This window comes from Crassostrea angulata, chromosome 5 (assembly GCF_025612915.1).
Source record: "Crassostrea angulata isolate pt1a10 chromosome 5, ASM2561291v2, whole genome shotgun sequence".
NCBI lineage: Eukaryota > Metazoa > Mollusca > Bivalvia > Ostreida > Ostreidae > Magallana > Magallana angulata.
Genome location: NC_069115.1, coordinates 53915087 through 53933622, shown reverse-complemented (window position 1 = coordinate 53933622; position 18536 = coordinate 53915087). Strand labels below are relative to the sequence as shown.

Genomic DNA, 18536 nt, shown 5'->3' with positions numbered 1-18536 from the left:
TCAGCAAAGCTTCAAATGATGTTGGGGAAAACGTAAAGAAAATGATGCTTATTACTAGATTGGCATTATAAGGCCAATTTATACACTAAATTTGAGGGGGTTTTTTTTGTAATACATATAATAAATATTCCTCTTAGAACCATTTGAACAAGACCTTGGACTTTCGGTAGGACGTGAATATGCATTTCTTGCGTCAAAACAAGCTAAAAATGACGCTGGTTTCAAGCGAAATATGCACGAATTGTGTAGTCTTAGCTCAAAAGCCAGACAAACTGATTATTGTTGATTTCGAAGAGCCATGGTTGAGTGGCGAGCAGTCAAATAGATAGGCCTACGTCACATTGCTGCTCGACACAACTACTCAAAGTCCAAGCTCCTGTTAAAATGGCTCTAAAGGAATGAACGGCGCATACATCAATTATTCGTGTTCCGCTACATAACGATAACCCGTTTGTTGAACGAGAAAGTCTGCATCATTCTTCGTTTGCTCTTAAATGATACGACATTCTAAATGCTTATCAATATTTTAAAACCTTACAAAGAGATAGATAAAGGCTAGACTTTTTACGGGTCATACAAACAATCGCCCAGGGTGTATACCTCAGTAGAATGTCTCGAAGATTGATTATATATCCTCCTAGAATTTTATTTTCCTAATGGCGTGCTTTTAAGTCTATTACGTAACTTACATTATACTTCGGTACCGTATCGAATAGTTGATGGGGACGAAGTGTGAAGAAACCCATCTATATGTCGTAGTTTGACACCCCGGTGCCAAAAACATTACAATTCTTCGTCGTTGTGTAGTTGGTAAATGACTTGTTCATTTTTTTTAAATGCGACTATTTTGAGTCTTAAAAGCATGGATTTTAGGGACAAAAGGGGCGAAAACAAATGTGCATTTCTCTTCCTAACTAGGTTTTAAGCCAAATAAAATAATGTAAGTTTATTATTCACAATTTTTACTTGCATTTTATTTGCTTCATACAATTAAAACATTGTTTGCGGCAAAAAATTGTTTATAGATTAATTTGGGTTTGTTTCAAAAATTTCCACAGAAAGAAAATGTGCTAAATAAATCTCACATTACAGAAAAAAGAAAGGGCATATTGCAGTCAATTATGAAATCATAAAAAATCATTGACCTATTTGATGAATACTCATTAATAAGAAACAGATGATTTATTGGAGTTTCTTGGTTACTGACCCAAGTTTCGATTTACGTTTTTCATTAAGATATCTTTGCTCTCGTGTTCGCGGTAAAAATCAAAACATAAGCTCCGAGGATTCCAAACTTCGCCACATGGAGCTACTGCTTTACGACCGTCATAATCCCTCGTCTTAACTTTGAAAAATTTATTTACAGTCGTCTATCGTATCAAATCAGAAGCTTCAAGAATCGCATTCCACATATATCTAGAATGAACTGTAACAGAAATAAATTGCTTCTGTAGATCATAATTATCACTCTTCTTTGAAATCAAGTGGATAAAATGAAGTTATTTACACAAGGAATTAATTCTAGGAAGAGAAATCCGCCTCCTATATGTAGAAAAATTTATGCTACAACTGGAACTCACTTACGCTTAAATTGTTGGTAACAATTATACAAATTAATATAAGGCCGGTGAAAAAATAAAACTATGACAAGTTATCGGGCAAAATATGATCAGAAAAAAACTGTTTTTGTTATGTTAACAGCAGACTTTCATTCATTCCGCGTTTCCTCGATATTTGAGAGAGCACTGATTGCTGCTTTTGATGATTTACAGATCCTGGTCAGTGTTGGCATCAAACGATCACTATCTCCTCATCTCATCCATTACGTAATGTTTCTTTTATTTTATACGACTTGATCTTCTTCAAGTATCTCTTTTTTAAAATTGTATTGTTAAAAATGTTGTTGGTTTTTTTTTTCTTTTCCATTGAAGCCTCTAAAGAAAGAGTAAGGAAAAGCTACAACTGTCAGTGAATTATGACAATAACCTTAACCGTTATGTTATCAAGAATCCATTTTATTACATCCATTAAGGCATAAACAAGGAACATAAACGCTGTTTTTACAAGGAAACATTTATTATTATTACAGATTATTTACTTCTATCTCCATCATGTATATGTTGAAGACAAATGAATACTAGTTTGTGGCTTCGAACAATCACTCAACATATCCTCTTAGAATATTGGCATTTTCTAGAGTCATGTTTCAACCTTTGAAAGTAAACACGTTTCTAAGTTACATATGATATCGGCTATTCTGCCTTGCATAATACGTAACATTGATGGACGTATAGTGCTTAACTTTATAATCAAATAGATGGTAAATCTTCTAAAAACGCATAGTTGCAAAACTATTCTGATTTCATCACCATTAAGGGACTGGGACCTATTAGTATCAACCAGATACATTTCTCGCAGAATTAGGCCAAAACTGCCTCCCACTCCAAACAGTAAAAAATAATCAGGATGAAGTGACAAAAATGTAAAGAATAAGTGGTTGAATTGGCATAGCTCAGACATACAGGCCTTTCGGTCACCTAAATCGCAGATGTTCATTCTTTCATTAGGATCGCGGGGTAAAGAGACTATCTTATTTTCTCAATACATGTATATCGTTGTTTCCAATCTTTTGCAGACAGACGGACCTTCCTACATCTTAAACACACTACACATGTTTATTGTTTCTTACTGTTGACAAAAGCGCTTTCCACCCAAAGAAGACACTAAGATGAAAACGTTTAAGACTACATAAGGTTTGCTAAAATGAAGGTTATCACTCATTACAAAATAAAAATTTAGAATATTAAGAATCAACATTTGTTCAAGCCCTGTACAAATTTTGATTATCAATAAACTAGTTTTTGTGAAGGACATGACGTCTTGGAACAAGAAACAGACATTATTAATTTATTTTGACCTCGATATGTTACACAACTTTCTATTGGAGTAGATTTGAAGACATTCGAGCACAAATAAAGGCAATCTAGAGGAAATTTACGAATTAATATTCCGAGTTATATCACTGAAACTTACAACATAATACAAATTGTTCGTAGATTTTGTTAGTTTAGTCGATGCTGGAGAAAATTACTGCTAATGGGTAAATATTTACTTTCCACCTTTAAACAGGCTGTAATTTACTAATTAACAATTTTCAATCGTTAATGAGTACATAACTAAATATTATTCGTAAATTCATTGACATTTCCAAATCATTAATTGTCGAGGGGTGAGGCAAAGCTTTGCAATCTAAAGCATATGCGTAAATTTTCCAATACTTGTACTTACTGGTATATGCATCCATTTTGGCAACGCACTTTGAAAAAATTAGGAAATTTTTCAAAGTGCGTGTAACCATCCATACTTGTATCGTATGAACCTACATGTATTATTTTAATTTCGTGTTCGTGATCCCTCCTTCATACAGTTATTTAAGGAGGCTGAGTGGTCCACAGATTAACCCTCAGATCTACCTCACACTTTGACATATTATATAAGCTTTGGCCATAAACTAACATTTTGTATTATTATACTTTCATGTTAAATACTGAAATCTGATTGGTTTTGAGGCAGTTGATAATCAGTTCTATTTGCCTCAGCGTTAGCAACACACTTAGCAACGGGTAACACAAGGAATTGTTACATGTGCGTAAATTATGCGCATACGATTCGCCGTAGAATTCACGTCATGTCTATATAAAAGCAGTAAAAAATTATCTAAAATTAAGACATTCATTCTATAATAAAATATAAAGTGCCTGTTTGGGAGGATAACAGTTGAAATTGACACCCCTCGAAAACCACTGTCAACCTCCGCTTCGCGTCGGTTGACAATGGTTTCCTCGGGGTGTCAATTTCAACTGTTACCCTTCCAAACAGGCACTATTTATATAATAACAATCCAAACAGAATGGCCACAACCATCCAGGACTCTTAAAATAAGAAATGAATTAAAATGTGTAATTAAACAAAATTCCACGTATATCAAATAAAGGGAAAACTGTCATGCTTAGGTTTTCAAATGATTAATATTCCTGCTTTCAACATTCAAAGGTAATTATACTGATTAAAAATTCTGAAATATACAGTAGATTGTGTTTTATCAAATAACACATACAAATGATACATATTTATGTTCTATGTTTATGTGTATGCTCCAAGGATATAAAAAAAACTTCCACCTTCTTAGTAATCCAGTAAGAATTGATCATCGCATGTTATATCAAAATTCCAATTCTACAATCGAATTGGAACTTTTTTTATGCTCTTCTTTTGTTTCTGACATTTTCTAGCAATCATGCCAAAATGTGTCGACAAAACTTAACGCTGTATAACAAATGCTAGAGAAAGAGAAAACCTGCTAATAGCATTTACAAATAGCAGAAAAACAGACGGACACGTTCACCATAATCTGCTTTCTGTTGCTTGCACGACATGCAGCTCTGATCCCGACGCTCATATGTCATCCATGAGAATAGATTCGTCAGTATGTCACGCCACGACTATGGTGGGTAGACCCTTTTTACTGGTATTAGCTGAATCCCTTGCCTCAGAAATATCACGTCTGTTCCCGACACTTGATCATATTTTACTGAAAAGTGTTTATTGATTCTAAAAGTATAAAACGGTATACCCTTTTTTTCTGCCCTGCAATTTTTCTCCCAGACATGCTTGTAAGGACTGCTTTGGTCGGAACCCCAAGGAGAAATTTTTGTCTGGATTTTTTGCATGTCCATGACGTGAGTAGAATACATGTAAACGCAGCCTATATCATCCATTATGATGAGAAATGGAAATTCGTCTTACCAAGGAATATGAATTCGATATATTTGAATAAGGGATGAAAATAAACATGCAACTTTTGAAAGTTATCAGAAAATAATGATGAGTAATCAAACGCATTGTACCCTCTACATTTGTACACTACCCCCCCCCCCCCACACCTCCCCCCTCCCCCACACAGAAAATAAATCAAAACAAACCATAAAACGTATGCAGTGATCAATGTGCCATCGAGTTTAGGTCATTGCTTTATTTCTTGAAGAACCGTTTTGACAATTGTAATTTACAGGTAAATATATTAATTTCTTGCTATGTGTAAAAAAAATGGACAATAAAATTATTTAATGTAATGGTTGCTTCGTCAATTTTCGTGAACGATATAAAAAATAAAAACCTTGCGAAGTCTCGCCGAACGCTGTGTAGCCCAATAACAAATGTCGGTTCACAAGTTAAATGGCATTAATGAGCGGACAACACATGTACCCCCTTATATGTGAAAATAACGCAATGAACACATACTGAAGACTTTTAGGGGTGGTTTATTTATGGGTTTTTTAATGCAAAATAAGTGATAACATATCTATATACCACACTCTTAAAAATTGATAGAAGGTGAAGTTAAAGTTTTAAATTCTTCCCCGAGCAGTGAGGCCCGCAAGGTGCGTATTTCCGTAGTGCTAACCGGATAAGGACCATAGACTCACCCTTTGAAGGGACACAAGTCTATCGCAGGTTAATTCCCCAGCGTAAATCTGTACCAAATCCAGCTTAGTTGCCTGAGACACTGCAGACGAAGTGCCTTGTCTACGGGATTCAGCGCTCAAACTAGCGACCTTTGTGTAACTAACCACTGAGTCATATGCAGGGAGACTTGTAAATTATGGAAAGTAGGTTAACAACTGTGTTGTGGCTATAGTAGATAATGTTCTGTAGCGTGGTTTCGATGAAGTGGACAGGTTCTCGTCAGTTCGAATTGATTTCTTGTCAAATATAAGAGTTGGCCAGACCTTGTATGTACGTAACTAGAACCCCGGCCACCGGCCAGCCCCGAAGCCGTGTTACAAACCCTCCAAGGACCAAGATCACGCGCCTTGTAAACCCAGACCAAGTACTATAGACCGGTCAAAAAGAAAAATCATCAAAGTTTTATAACGTTGCATGGCCTTACTCCATTCATTTAGAAGATGAGCACTATAACTGGTACTGTATGAGTAACTTGTATGTATTTGGAACACCACCTGGGATATGAAGATAAAGCTGTAACGCTAGGCGTATTAAAGTCGGGATACCAATGTTATAGTGACGGATCTCGACTTGCACGCGATGATATATGATTAGATGGGAAAAAGAGGGATGTAAAGTTATAAATAGAGTTTGAGAAAGACAAAACTACTACTTTGGGCAATCATTGATGTTTAAAAGCGTAAAACAAATCTAACCTATGTTCGAAAACATACTGTGTACCGGTATCTCATCAATGTTTAAAAACATAATACATGTATGTCAAATAGAGAATTCTATCATCATGTAACATGAGGCAGGTTATTTGTTTAAGATCCGTAAAAGTTCCAAATTTTGTAATTTCTGCGCCTCTTGGATACATGTCCATTCCAACTCTAAGCTCACTTTTTAAAGGAGGCCGGATCATTAGACACGGTTTTTATTTTTCTTCATCATACTCTAAATAAAAAGCTTGAAACATATGACAATGCAAAAAAAACAACAACAATTGACCAAGGAAAGATTTAGAATTCCAAAAGATCAATCAGCTGCAGACAATAATTGGGGACACACGGCACTGGAGTTAGTCAGGTATGAATCGCGATGAAATTCTAAAACGAGGTCAGAGTGACGTACATGTACGTTTTTTGGTGGCGACACAATAATTTTGGGCTCAAGTAGCTTAAGGTATGATAAAAATGTGTCTTTATTATGTATAGCGATAAATGTAGTATTCCTGTACTCTTGTAATAAGTTAACACATTTTAATTGCATTTTCTCTTTTTTTGCAAAATGACATTTGAAATTTGCCCGAGCGAATATGAACATACGAGTGGAAAATAACACATCTTGTTTTGAATTGTACAGCTGAAGATGGATCTGCTTACATCAACAAAAAAGGCACTGACTAAATATGAATTTTCTTAGCCTTAAGAATCAATATTTGAATAATTTTCTTTCTTTCCGGTATCAAGAAAGGGTAATTTTTCTTAAAGAAAACTCGTATGTAACCCATTTATCTTGGTCCTCCCAAGACGCCCTCTTATTCCCTAAATTGTCCTACAGACACACAATTCTGAATTAGGGAGTCGGATTGAAATGTAATTGAATTTTATTGGTCGCCATGACACTACTTAAGGTTAAGTATCGCCAAATTCCGAACCCAATTTGGTAAATCTCTTGGTCCATTATGGTCATCTTTTTACGTCTCGTGACAAACTCCTTAAAAAGGTCGATGATCCGACACTGTGTAGTCGACAAATCATATGAAATCGAGGCTAGAATTTGAGGAGCCAGAAACCAGACTAATGTCCCCCATTACTGCTCCCAAGAAGAGGTTACACAAGAAATGAATATCTCGGTGAAGCAGTTCTTTGATCTAGATCGCCGTTTTTAACAAGATTTCCAAGGCTGATTTATTTGTTGGTGATTCAACATTGAGGTCTTTGCATTGGAACTAATATTGACGTTTTTCCAAAAATATCTTCGAATATCATCAGAAATAAGAGTTATGATATTTCCATTGTACTTCGATGAAAATGAACCATCGAATTAAGCCAACCCACCCCCATCCGCAATGCCCGCAATGCACTCAACACCCGTGAAGTCTCAGAGTTTTTTAAAATAATGTTTAAATAGTTAGCGTTTAGTTTATGATGTTTATGTAATGAGAGAGGTTATCGTAAAAATCACCAAATGTAGATAAATCAAAAGGAGTTTGCACTGTTGCACTGAGAGATCAGAATTTATCAATATTTACCTATTTATTTCTATTCATGCATTGCTTGCAATGGATGTACCTATTAAACTCGGATCAAGAGCAATCTTAACCAAACTTTATTCAAGATATTCTGACCACCAATGATAATGCAACAGCTATTATGTATGGCAATAAATTAAGGACAAAAAATCTGCACGATTCCTCACAAATAATTCTTATAAACACAGAAGGCCAATATAAAAGAATCCTCATTATCAATTTACAGAATTTACACCGCTAGTTTATAATCAATCTATCGGAGCTTGATGATTGCGGAGATTAAACGGCTACTTCTCTCTGTGTGTACTATGCACCATACAGAACTCTGATAATGAATGCCGCCGATCGCTATCTCGCATTGCAAAAGGCACTTCAAAGACACACTACGATGTGATAAGTAAATCAAACGGTTAACACTATATAATTCCTCTGTACCAAGTCGTGTAGGAATTAAGACGTTTATATCTGACTAAATCCCAAATTTAATGATATACTTTTTTTATGGTAAGACATATCAAATGAACTTGCATCGGATTTGTATTTATATCAGATTGTAAAAATAAAATATACAGACAGTAATTAAAAGCTCGTCTCAGCACGCAGTCTAATTATGACATGTTAAAAATCTTCGAAATTCGGAGTGTTTCCTGTTTAATCGGACAGGGTTTTTTCCGGGGTATAATGATGCAGTTTGTGCACTTTAAAAGTTCCTCGATATTACATCAAATTCCTGGGATGGCTTACAGTGAGTGATTTAAATAAATAACAAGACTAATATTTTTCCTGTTCATCAATGACGGGGGGGGGGGGGGGGCACTCACACCGTGTATGATATACCGCAAGTTGATATAAAATGTCATTAGGGGTCAATAGAAGGATCTCACTCCAGTACAAACCCAATATCGATATCTAGCTATAGATTGCCAGTGGTCAAGAACCTCGGAGATAATGATTGGGGGTGGGAGGGAGGGGTTAAACATCCGCAGTTCTGATTATATATGTAACCATTGTAGATTCGGTAACTGAAATGCGTCCACAAATTTTCTAGTGTCGTTATATATGAAGGAATTCACCAACTGCATGCATATCTAGATCTGGATGAATTTTTTTTTATAAAAATCAAAGATTTAAGCTTGTCAAATCTTTAAGGAATCGGAGCTGTATTAATTGAGTTACTCGTGTTTCTTTAGTAATAGACGTTCATATTTTAGGATTCAATTTTCGAAGAATTGCTTAAAAAATTCAACATTAGATCAACCAAAGAATCAAAAATGCTTGCTTTATAGAGCCCCGTTAATTCAAGTATCTACCAAAATCAACACGTGGTGTCTGACTAAATGATTTTGAAGATGAAACATAAAATCCTTTACGTCATTTTGAAATAGTTGTATCGACATGATATTGATGATAACGGGTTTTTATATGCAAGTTTTAATCTGCTCTGCTGAAGATCGAATGTGGAGAGAGAAAATTTGACAAAATAATCATAACTTAAAAGCATCCCCTGTACTTTTTATCATTTCTTCGCTCTGACGTTCTGTCTACCCCTGATAAAACCTCGGATTCAATATTCCATTCTAAATGAAAATTCCTGGATCAGATTTGTTTTAATTTAGTATCAACCGAAAACAAAAACCCTTAAGGCTAGCTGCAGAAAAATAGACCAAGTTATGACTTTGTTATACACCTTGTACCAACTATTCTAACAACTGCTAGTCCCCCCCCCCCCCCCGCCGAATCAGAAACTATTTCTCAAGCGCAATTATTGGTAATAGAAACTGTCAGATGGAACAATTTTGTAGCTACATATTGTGTTTTATAGTAACAGAACATATTGAACTTGTTAAAGATGTAACTTTGTGAGGTTCCGTTTTTAACGAAATGATCTTAAAACAACTAAAAAGATAATAAATATATTCACTTTATGCAAATACATGTATTACAAAATCAATATACCGCAGAGGTCGTTAAGAAACAAAAATACTATATAGAAAAAAAACAAAGTGGGGTAATTAAAACCCAGTATATGTAAAAATGTTTATTGGTTTTCAAATTACGTTCTTCAAAAAATTGTACATTATATGTTCCTGTATTTTTATCTTATTGATAGTAAAAATGCATGTATATCAATGAACGGTGTTAAAATTTCGATACATTCTTTTCTAACATATTTGATAGATTTTTTAAAGACCAGAGATATTAACAACTCTGCGATTTGTTTGCAAAATAACTTATTTATAACATTTTGTTTAAATTTCCTAATACAACCCAATTACCTGTATTGATCTCAGAAGCCAATCTAGGCGGCCCATACAAGTGTACGGTCAGTTAAAGCAAACCTCCACATCACTTTTATAGATTATCCTATACGCCTCACCACAGAACAGAATCTGATGACCAGGTCAAATTTATTTGCATATAAAATATCAATTTTCGTTCAATTTGGCAAGTATGTTGAGGAATTTTTTAAAAAATCGGTTGTAAAATTTATTCCATTGAGATTGACAAAGGTTTATGTCATCCACTCTGTCGCAATGTTACCGATTTGCTCAATAACTTTTTCATGTATTTTATGTCCATAAAGTCGTCATGCTTAAAATGTCAGATTAAGCAATATCTTCCTTTAATTATCTGAAATAATACTATGCGGGATAGGCTTAATATACCGAGTTGACAATTGGTTAATGTACACATCTAAATGCCCAGTTCTGTTACATATACTTTCTAGATCAAAAACAGTAAAATAGACCCTTGGAGACAAGGAATATTGACTCTGACAGCAAACTAATTGCTTTTGAAATTTGTGGTCAACAAACATCAGAAAACGCGAACTGATATTAGACGCCTCGGCGCTTCACCGAAAAAAAACATTTTCTTTCTCCCCGGGAATCGGGCCCACCGGCCAATGTTTTCTGTATCCTTTTCGGCGGTCATAAAAAAGAACAATAAAGTTTTTGCCCAGTAAGGGGACGAATAACTTCCACATAAAACTTGGTATCGTGTGGGGGATACTACTTTGCCAATTAGGTTATAATTCGCTCTTATCGCCGGTTGATGAAGGTGTTTTTTTATTGGTTAATGATTTTGCCTTTCATGTAAATTCGTAAGAAAGTTACAATTTCTTTTTTGAAAGACTAAAAGAAAATGGTTTCAAAATCATTTGAATAAATGTTACAAGTCTAATCTTTCCCAAATTAATTTTACGTGGCTTAATCAAATTCATATAAAATTTCGGTCAGATTGTGCACATATAATAACGCGATTATCCCGTAATGTTCATAGTTCGGATACCAAACTTCAAGGAAGATATGCAATGAATTATGGTAAGTGAAACCGGGCAGAAAAACTCTCAATGAAATACAGATCCGTCTTTAATCGGGGGTTAAAGAGGAAATGTTCAGGCCCTTGTTACCGCAGACTGGAATGTTGTCGATTACCTGGATATGCGCGTGAGCGTCAGCCGTCGGTAGTTAACTTATATATGTCACTGGTCTACATGTATGTGTCCACCTAACATGGGGTACTTAAGTGCAGGAAACCTTTAAACACTCTAAAGAAACGTTTTTAGCTTATGATAAACGCCCCACCCGCTTCAAGTCAAGATTTACCCCCCTCCCCCTTTTCTTTACCCAACCCCAGTTGACAAAATAGAGCAGACGATATTCAGAAAAAAAAAAACATAGTTACAATGGAAGAAGTTGGCGATGAGTTACATGTGAAATTCCCCAGAAACTTCTCAAAGTTGTAGGAAACCCTTGTTCATCTTTTGTTGTAACAAGCGAGCTTGTTATGAATACTTTGTCTGAGAAGAACAAAATACGTCAAACAGATTTAAATCAAGTGGCATGGTTTTGAGATGCACTGTATTTCTTTTTATTGTGATTCACCAATGCAGAATGTAACCAACAATTTAACAAAAACCGATATGATTATATATAATTACTTAATATAAGTAATTTACGTACAGTTCACATATGAGAATCCAGATGACTTTAAATGCATCTTAATCGAGCAGTTGGCAACATTTCACCTTAATGTCCAGTTGTTGGCCTAACTATAGTGTCAAGAGGCATTACTGATTAAAAAAACCCCAACATCGATTCGTCTTTCTAGTTGTTGCAATTAGCTGCGTTTACTAGAGTTCAAATTTGCCAACACTCTTTATGTACAATGAGTGTAGATCAAACCCTCCAAAAATTCTATGGATTCATATTTTTACTGACCATTATCTTCGGAAAAACAAGAGATGGTAATTGGTTTTTGGTGCCATAACTTTTTGAAGTCGGAGATTCTGGAAACCAAGGTTCAATAAACGATGTAAGGCGAGAGCGTGGGGCTTTCCCCGGGGGGACAGGGCTCTCTGGCCTGACGGTAGGATGCGACAGGCCATTTACATATAAACTCCCCGTGGGAAGAGTTAGTGTAAAATAATACCGTGTCTGTAGCTCGACATCATTCACATCAACCAGTCACGAGTAAACACAGGGGGAGGGGGTCTCAATAATGGAGTTTTATCATGGAATCATGAAATTGTTCGTTTAGCGATTTTTATAGGTTTGATTCAAACACATTGATATTGAATCTGCGTAACTTGTTCAAATATTAGTGGTCACAGAAATATCTATTGTTAGCGTGCAGGGGTAAATATGAAAACTCCAAATAATGGACAACTACATTGAACTATTAACAGGCTGGCGTGAATAAACTTAGGCTTCAGATCTCCTTAATTGGAAATATATGAAACCTAATTATTTGTTTAAGATCTATTATTCAGATTTATTGTCATAAATCTTTTGATTAAAAGAACACCGAATTCATTTTGAAAAAGTGTATGATCACAGAATTTTTAAATACGTAATAATTCAGTTTAAGTCATTGAATCAGGTTTCAGTTATTTGCATATTTTTCATATTTTATTTTCGAAAATTATAGCCTAATAGAGCAATCAATTTCGTATCTAATTTAGGTATGATTTAAAAAAAAATTAGTTTTTTTTTTCGTATCTGATTTCAAGCAAGCAAATTGCAGGACTATCGGCTTCCCACGTGCTACCAATTAAATTGTTTGGGCCCTATTCACAACATACAGCTGTTTGGCACACAGATTAGGCAAAACCGTCTACTGCACAGAAAACGGGAAAATCGGACGACGATTTAAAAGATAAAATTGATTTAACATCTTTAAATTCATTACACTGAAATACAGGGTCATAGATAGGTATCTGTGGTCGTTAGCGATTCAATTTCCTTAAGATTAAGGAGCAAATTAGCTTTTAATTGATTGTAAGTCGCACTAAGGGTGAGAGAAACGAGTTATGAGATATTATGCGAATACCGAAGAAATCAAACTTTGACTCACAAACGAAAGCAAAATAATATGGTCTGGTCTCAATAAAGCTAAAGAGGTTAAGTCAAGGGCCCTTCTTTATTTAAAATGATTTTAGTAACTTATGATTGTTTGGTAATTTTCAATAGAATTTGCTTGCTGCTATCATCTTTTCGAATCCGCAGTCCTGTTCCAATCTGGACAGGTATCAAATCTACATGTACAAGAAATTCGCAAAGATAGAAAAAAAAACCCAACCATTGATGTTTTCTTTTACGATCGAGGTAACAAGTCTATCCGTTGTAAAAAGGTAAGGCTGAGGAGGGGGTTGTACTTGAATACTAGTATTTAAAAGGACATTCGTTTCAGAAAGCGCAATAAAATATCTACTGTTATGATATATAATCAATGCTAATTGTTCGTATTGACTTTGGTTTATATTAAATTCGCAGTGAAACGGTGACATTTGCTAAGATTGGTAAAGTTTTGTTATACGTATTCAATAAATATTTTAAAATCAACATTCAAGAATTTAAAAATTTCTTGGGAAACACAATAAAACGTCGGTGAAGTATTGACTCTGCTGTTATTAGGTTCGATTATTGAATTCATTGAAATTTAAATTTCTTTCAAATACTTCGTTTCACGAGAAGTGATAATGAAACAATTCACAAAAAATCTATTTCATAAACGAAATCTTTCCGTGAGAATTTTGGTTTTAAAAGTATTGTAAAGTAAAAATGGCTACTACACAAATTCAGAGACAATCGTTTAGCAAAAGGGGCGCATAAATTAAAATTTGGGATTAAGATTTCATACAAATAAAAGTAATATTCCCACAGACAATTTTTCATCAGCTCATATAGTTACACACACGATTTATTGTTACGAAGACGACCATATATTTAAGTGAATACACTACCACCTCATGTTATACATATGTTATACTGATAAGCTGCAAAGCTTAAAGAAATAAGGAATTTAATTGAAGTTTCATCCTCTGCAGGAAAGCTCCCCGACAACAACCGAGTACTCCGGAATATGATAACTACTATGTCCTCTTTAGTTTCTCTTCTTGGCTTAATGAAATCTTAATTATTAATCAACCAGTACGATGCTCTATGTCTTTGCACTGAATAAATTTTAAATAATCTCAGATGAAAGAGATGCTTTTCAGTCCCGAAACACCACGTATTCTTACAAGATGAAAAGAGTTTTAAATTTTTTTCCTACATAATAAACATAAGCTGAAGCCGAACCATAAGTCTTAGCTACATGTAACAAGTTCTTAAAATCATAGCGATATATAATAACCACAAGTTCGTTGGACAGTCTGTTAGTTCCATGAACAATACCATAAGAAGTCAAAGTGACATTAAAAAGGGTACTCACCAATCTTAATTTCTCTAGGTAAACAAAACACACAGTGAAGAAATAACAGTCCGGCCAGGTGAAATGAGATGAGTTTTCTGAAGCATTGACAAGTCATCCTGGGGATGTGTCTTCTTTGTGTAGGACTAGCAGAGTCCCTAATAAATCCCCAACACCACACATTAATACAATTTACAATTTATTCAAATCGTTCATTGTGTGAAACCAACGCAGTAAGTTATGAAGCACACGGTGATCACAGACTCCGAGCCTGGCAGATTCATCGTAGGTCCTGTCATATTGATGCTCCCCGCCAACCGCTAGGTGATAATTCCACAGGTATTTATCTTACGGGGAAATGCACAACTGAAGAAAAACACGGGAAAAGTGCAAGATCATCCAAGAAAGTTCATCCAGATTGCTATGTTTATACAACTTCAATTAAAATTGCTGAATTTATTTTCCCAACCTCTTTGACAACTGGATCCCGTTAATTCACTACTGCGCTCTGTGGCCGTACAGCGCATCTCTTCCACATGGTTTCTCTCTATGATAGCAATCGGCCTGCCGTGTATCGATGAAATACGCTCGTTCTCATTTCGTAAGTCTCTAGTAGCTACTATGTTTGTAATGTCAAAGCCGATTAATAACAAAACTCCAAGACACCCTCTAGTCAAAACCTGCAGAGGAACAATAGCAAAGCGATTATAATTGATTTTTCTTGTACAGATGCAGTTCCAATATAGATATTTACTCCCGGGGTACATAAAACATGTTATTCCTAGCCTGGTTCAAGTGCCCTGATAAAACCGGGAAAAAGTCCGCGGATGTTGGAGAACAGTATCTAGACCTGATCCAATATCGTGGCCCAGATGGGAGCCCTACCCTCAAATGTGCAGACCAGTGTACCGGTGTGTGGTTGTGTAATTAAGTCCTGTGCTCGTACGGTGCACTCATGGTTGAGTGGTCCGCATTGAGAAAGTCGTCTCTGATGATCGGGTGCGTCAATTTGTGATCAGATAGGGGTACAATTGCCCCCGAAAATCGCCAAGAAATCAGGCTAGAAAGATACTTCAAAGGGGCCATTAAGACCATTTATGAACGAGCTGTTAAAATGAACGATTTAAGCAAATTATCACAGTGATTGTTATGGTGTGGTGTGTTACTATATAAAACACAGAATGTGATAGCTCTTTAAAAATACTTCTTGAAATACGTTGTAATTACACAGTGCTCGCCCGAGATCTTCAAACGAGCAATTATTTGAGAATTATGCTGTTGTGGGAGCAAATGAACAATGTCTCCACGCATGAGAAAAAGACAGTATAAAGTTAAAGATGATCACAAGCTCAAACTACTGAGTAATAAACAGGATTCTTGATTGAGATCAAATTATCAGTCACAAGACCCATGCGTAAGATATATAGAAGCAAGTGGAAAAGTCGTGACAGATTTGTTCAGTATATGCAAAAACTACTCTATTCAAACATAAAGAAAATAGACATTCACTGCAAATCAAATATGCAGTAACAGCTGTACAGTATGTGTCAGGATGTGATGATTTCTAAGGTACAAAGTACAAAGAGCACCCTGTCATACAACTTTTTAGTAGTACATGTACATTCCGGCATTCTTAGTTTACTACAATGTCTATACACCTATTTTACTATTGCATTTTCATAGAAAATGGTGAAAAAATAGTTCAGCCTTTTATATTAGTGAAACATCATATGAGCCGTTGTTGTCTTTAGTGCAAGCTAACTACCCTCAACCTTAAATGTTACATCATTTAAAACATTGCAGATTCATGCATTTATGATATCGCTTATAGTCTATCTATCAATATCAATCAATGCACCCTACCTTCTAGACTATTCTAGGATCAGTTGTAGTAGCGGTTTTTCTTTACCTTAACTCATTTATATTTTTTTGACCACCCTACAATTTATACCTCCAGTATATTATTCTTTTATTAATTATCAATTTTTCAACTATTTCAAGTCTATCATACATGAGACATTTTAACAAAACTTTGGACTTTCGGTATGATATAACTATCTATTTCTTGCATCTGAACAAGTTGAAAATACACTAGTTAAAAGCGAGTTGTACATAGATTACGTATAGACAAACAACTATTCCAACTAATCATGTCGATTTCAAAGAGCCTTACCAAATGACTAACAATGAAATATACGGACTTCCGTCCCTTTGCAATTTACAACTACCCAAGGTCCAAGGTGTTTAAATGGTTCTATCAAGGATCATTTTTGGTCCGTTCTTTGAATTCTGCTATAGTCGACAATGCCGGTATTATCCTACAGACTCTGTAGCGTTGTTGTAGCCTATCCTTCTGTTGCTGCATGATCAGGTCCTAGTTTCCTGCATGTTGCCAATTACAAAGCGTTCTGTTGCTTACCAATGCTCAAGGTACAGATGAAGCAGGTTCAAAACAACAAACAATTCGTGTCGAACAAGTCCTGTCGCCGGGGGTTGATATTTGATTTTGAGTGAATCTGCCTGCTCCATGTTTTTTAACATATGACGACATATATGTTTGGTTTTTTTTAATAATCTTTTATTTTATTTGTGTTATTTTTACCATTCATATTTTTCTTTGATGAAGCAGACGTTATAGGCGGCAAGCCCAGCGCTTTGAGATATATGTGTTCCCGTTATAGGAAGTTATTCAGTACAAGCTGCCATAGTTCACCCTATACTGATATTATTACGTTTGGACACCCACCAAGTTGGACACTGTAAATAGTTAATAATTCATACTAAGATATTTATATTGTAACACAGCTTCGCCACGGATAGACACCGAGTTATGACAACTCACTTTTGATAGAAAAGAAACAAAGGTTGTTCTAAGGAAGCCTCACACACACCGATCATTTCGATGTCTTTACCACAAAGACATACTCATTTAACAGACGAACCTAGAGGAACTGCGACTCATGTTTCTCCCTGTTTAAGATTGTTTACGATTCGCTACGACCGGTTTCCTCATTTGCTGGTGCTTTGACAAGATGTTCGCTATTGAGAATAGAAGATAGAATGTTGACCTTGAAGAGTATTGTGTCACAACATATGCATTCTTGAACCAGAAAAGACATTTCTTAACGCTTGTAGTTTTACTGATCATTAAAATTTAAAGGTGGCTGACTCTTTGTCAGCAATTTGCGACTTAAACTGGTGGCGCGTTTTCAATATTAAACATAATGGGACACCTGAAAGATGAAATGTTTTTGTAGAAACTAATTCGAAATCATAAAAACGTGAACTGCATAACTTCTTGAAATGAACTAAAGTTTGAGTTTACGTCTACTGTTACGTCTACGAATTTGAGTTAATATGTGCACTGTGGTTTGTTGTTCATCTTATTGTATCGTCTTTACACTTCATTATATTGAATCGTTAAAAATAATAAATGGTTTTGAAAATTTAGAAAGGTAATTTTGTGATTTTTAAAGGTTTTAAATGTGCATCATTGTATTTTAAAAAAAAAGGTAATTTCCCTGTTTTAACAAGACTTGAATTGTTGAATTGGATTTTTTAAAACTTTTGATAAATGATCTTGACCTGAAAACATACAATAAGTGTTTGTTGCCTAAATGTGAATAGATTTATTTGGAAGAGAACCTATTCTACATTGGTAAAAATTTATATTCGATTAAATGAAAACAGTTTTGAAAACGAAGCAAGTTCCATTCACAGACTCCAGCACAGTTTGCTACATGGTTTTTTCCCCGTGCGACAATATGTTAGGCTAGCTAGTTTATTATTGATCGTCCAATAGGATTTCTTTCCAGGCGATGTTAAAACAAAATATACAAAATATGAAAGATTAATAATGCTGAAAGTGAAGTCGGTGTTGCAGTCATCCCAGCAGAGTGGTGACATAACACAATTTACAACAAGTTCACTCCACCAATTCCCGTCCTTGGTTTGTTTCACTCCATTCATCATTTTCTGTCTGGATACCTTTCATGAATAAAGCAATTTTTTTTTATCCCTTGCTCAAAACCCATTTCAAAACCAGGCCAATACATAATTCAAAATTAAAAAGGCAAAA

General features: G+C 35.1%; 1 protein-coding gene across 3 annotated transcripts in view; it reads right to left on the bottom strand.

Annotated features, from left to right (window-relative positions):
• The window catches only part of LOC128186382 (glutamate receptor ionotropic, kainate 2-like), a 30008-nt gene extending 14627 nt beyond the window's left edge, over nt 1–15381 (bottom strand). The window contains exon 1 of one of the 3 annotated variants that reach the window (XM_052856189.1): nt 14480–15381. In XM_052856189.1, coding sequence (XP_052712149.1) covers nt 14480–14576 — 97 coding nt within the window. In that variant the 5' untranslated portion in view covers nt 14577–15381. Of the gene's footprint in view, nt 1–600; nt 702–14479 lie in introns of those variants that run through there. The other 2 variants (XM_052856190.1, XM_052856191.1) reach the window with 2 other exon arrangements.
• Nucleotides 15382–18536: the final 3155 nt, after the last annotated feature.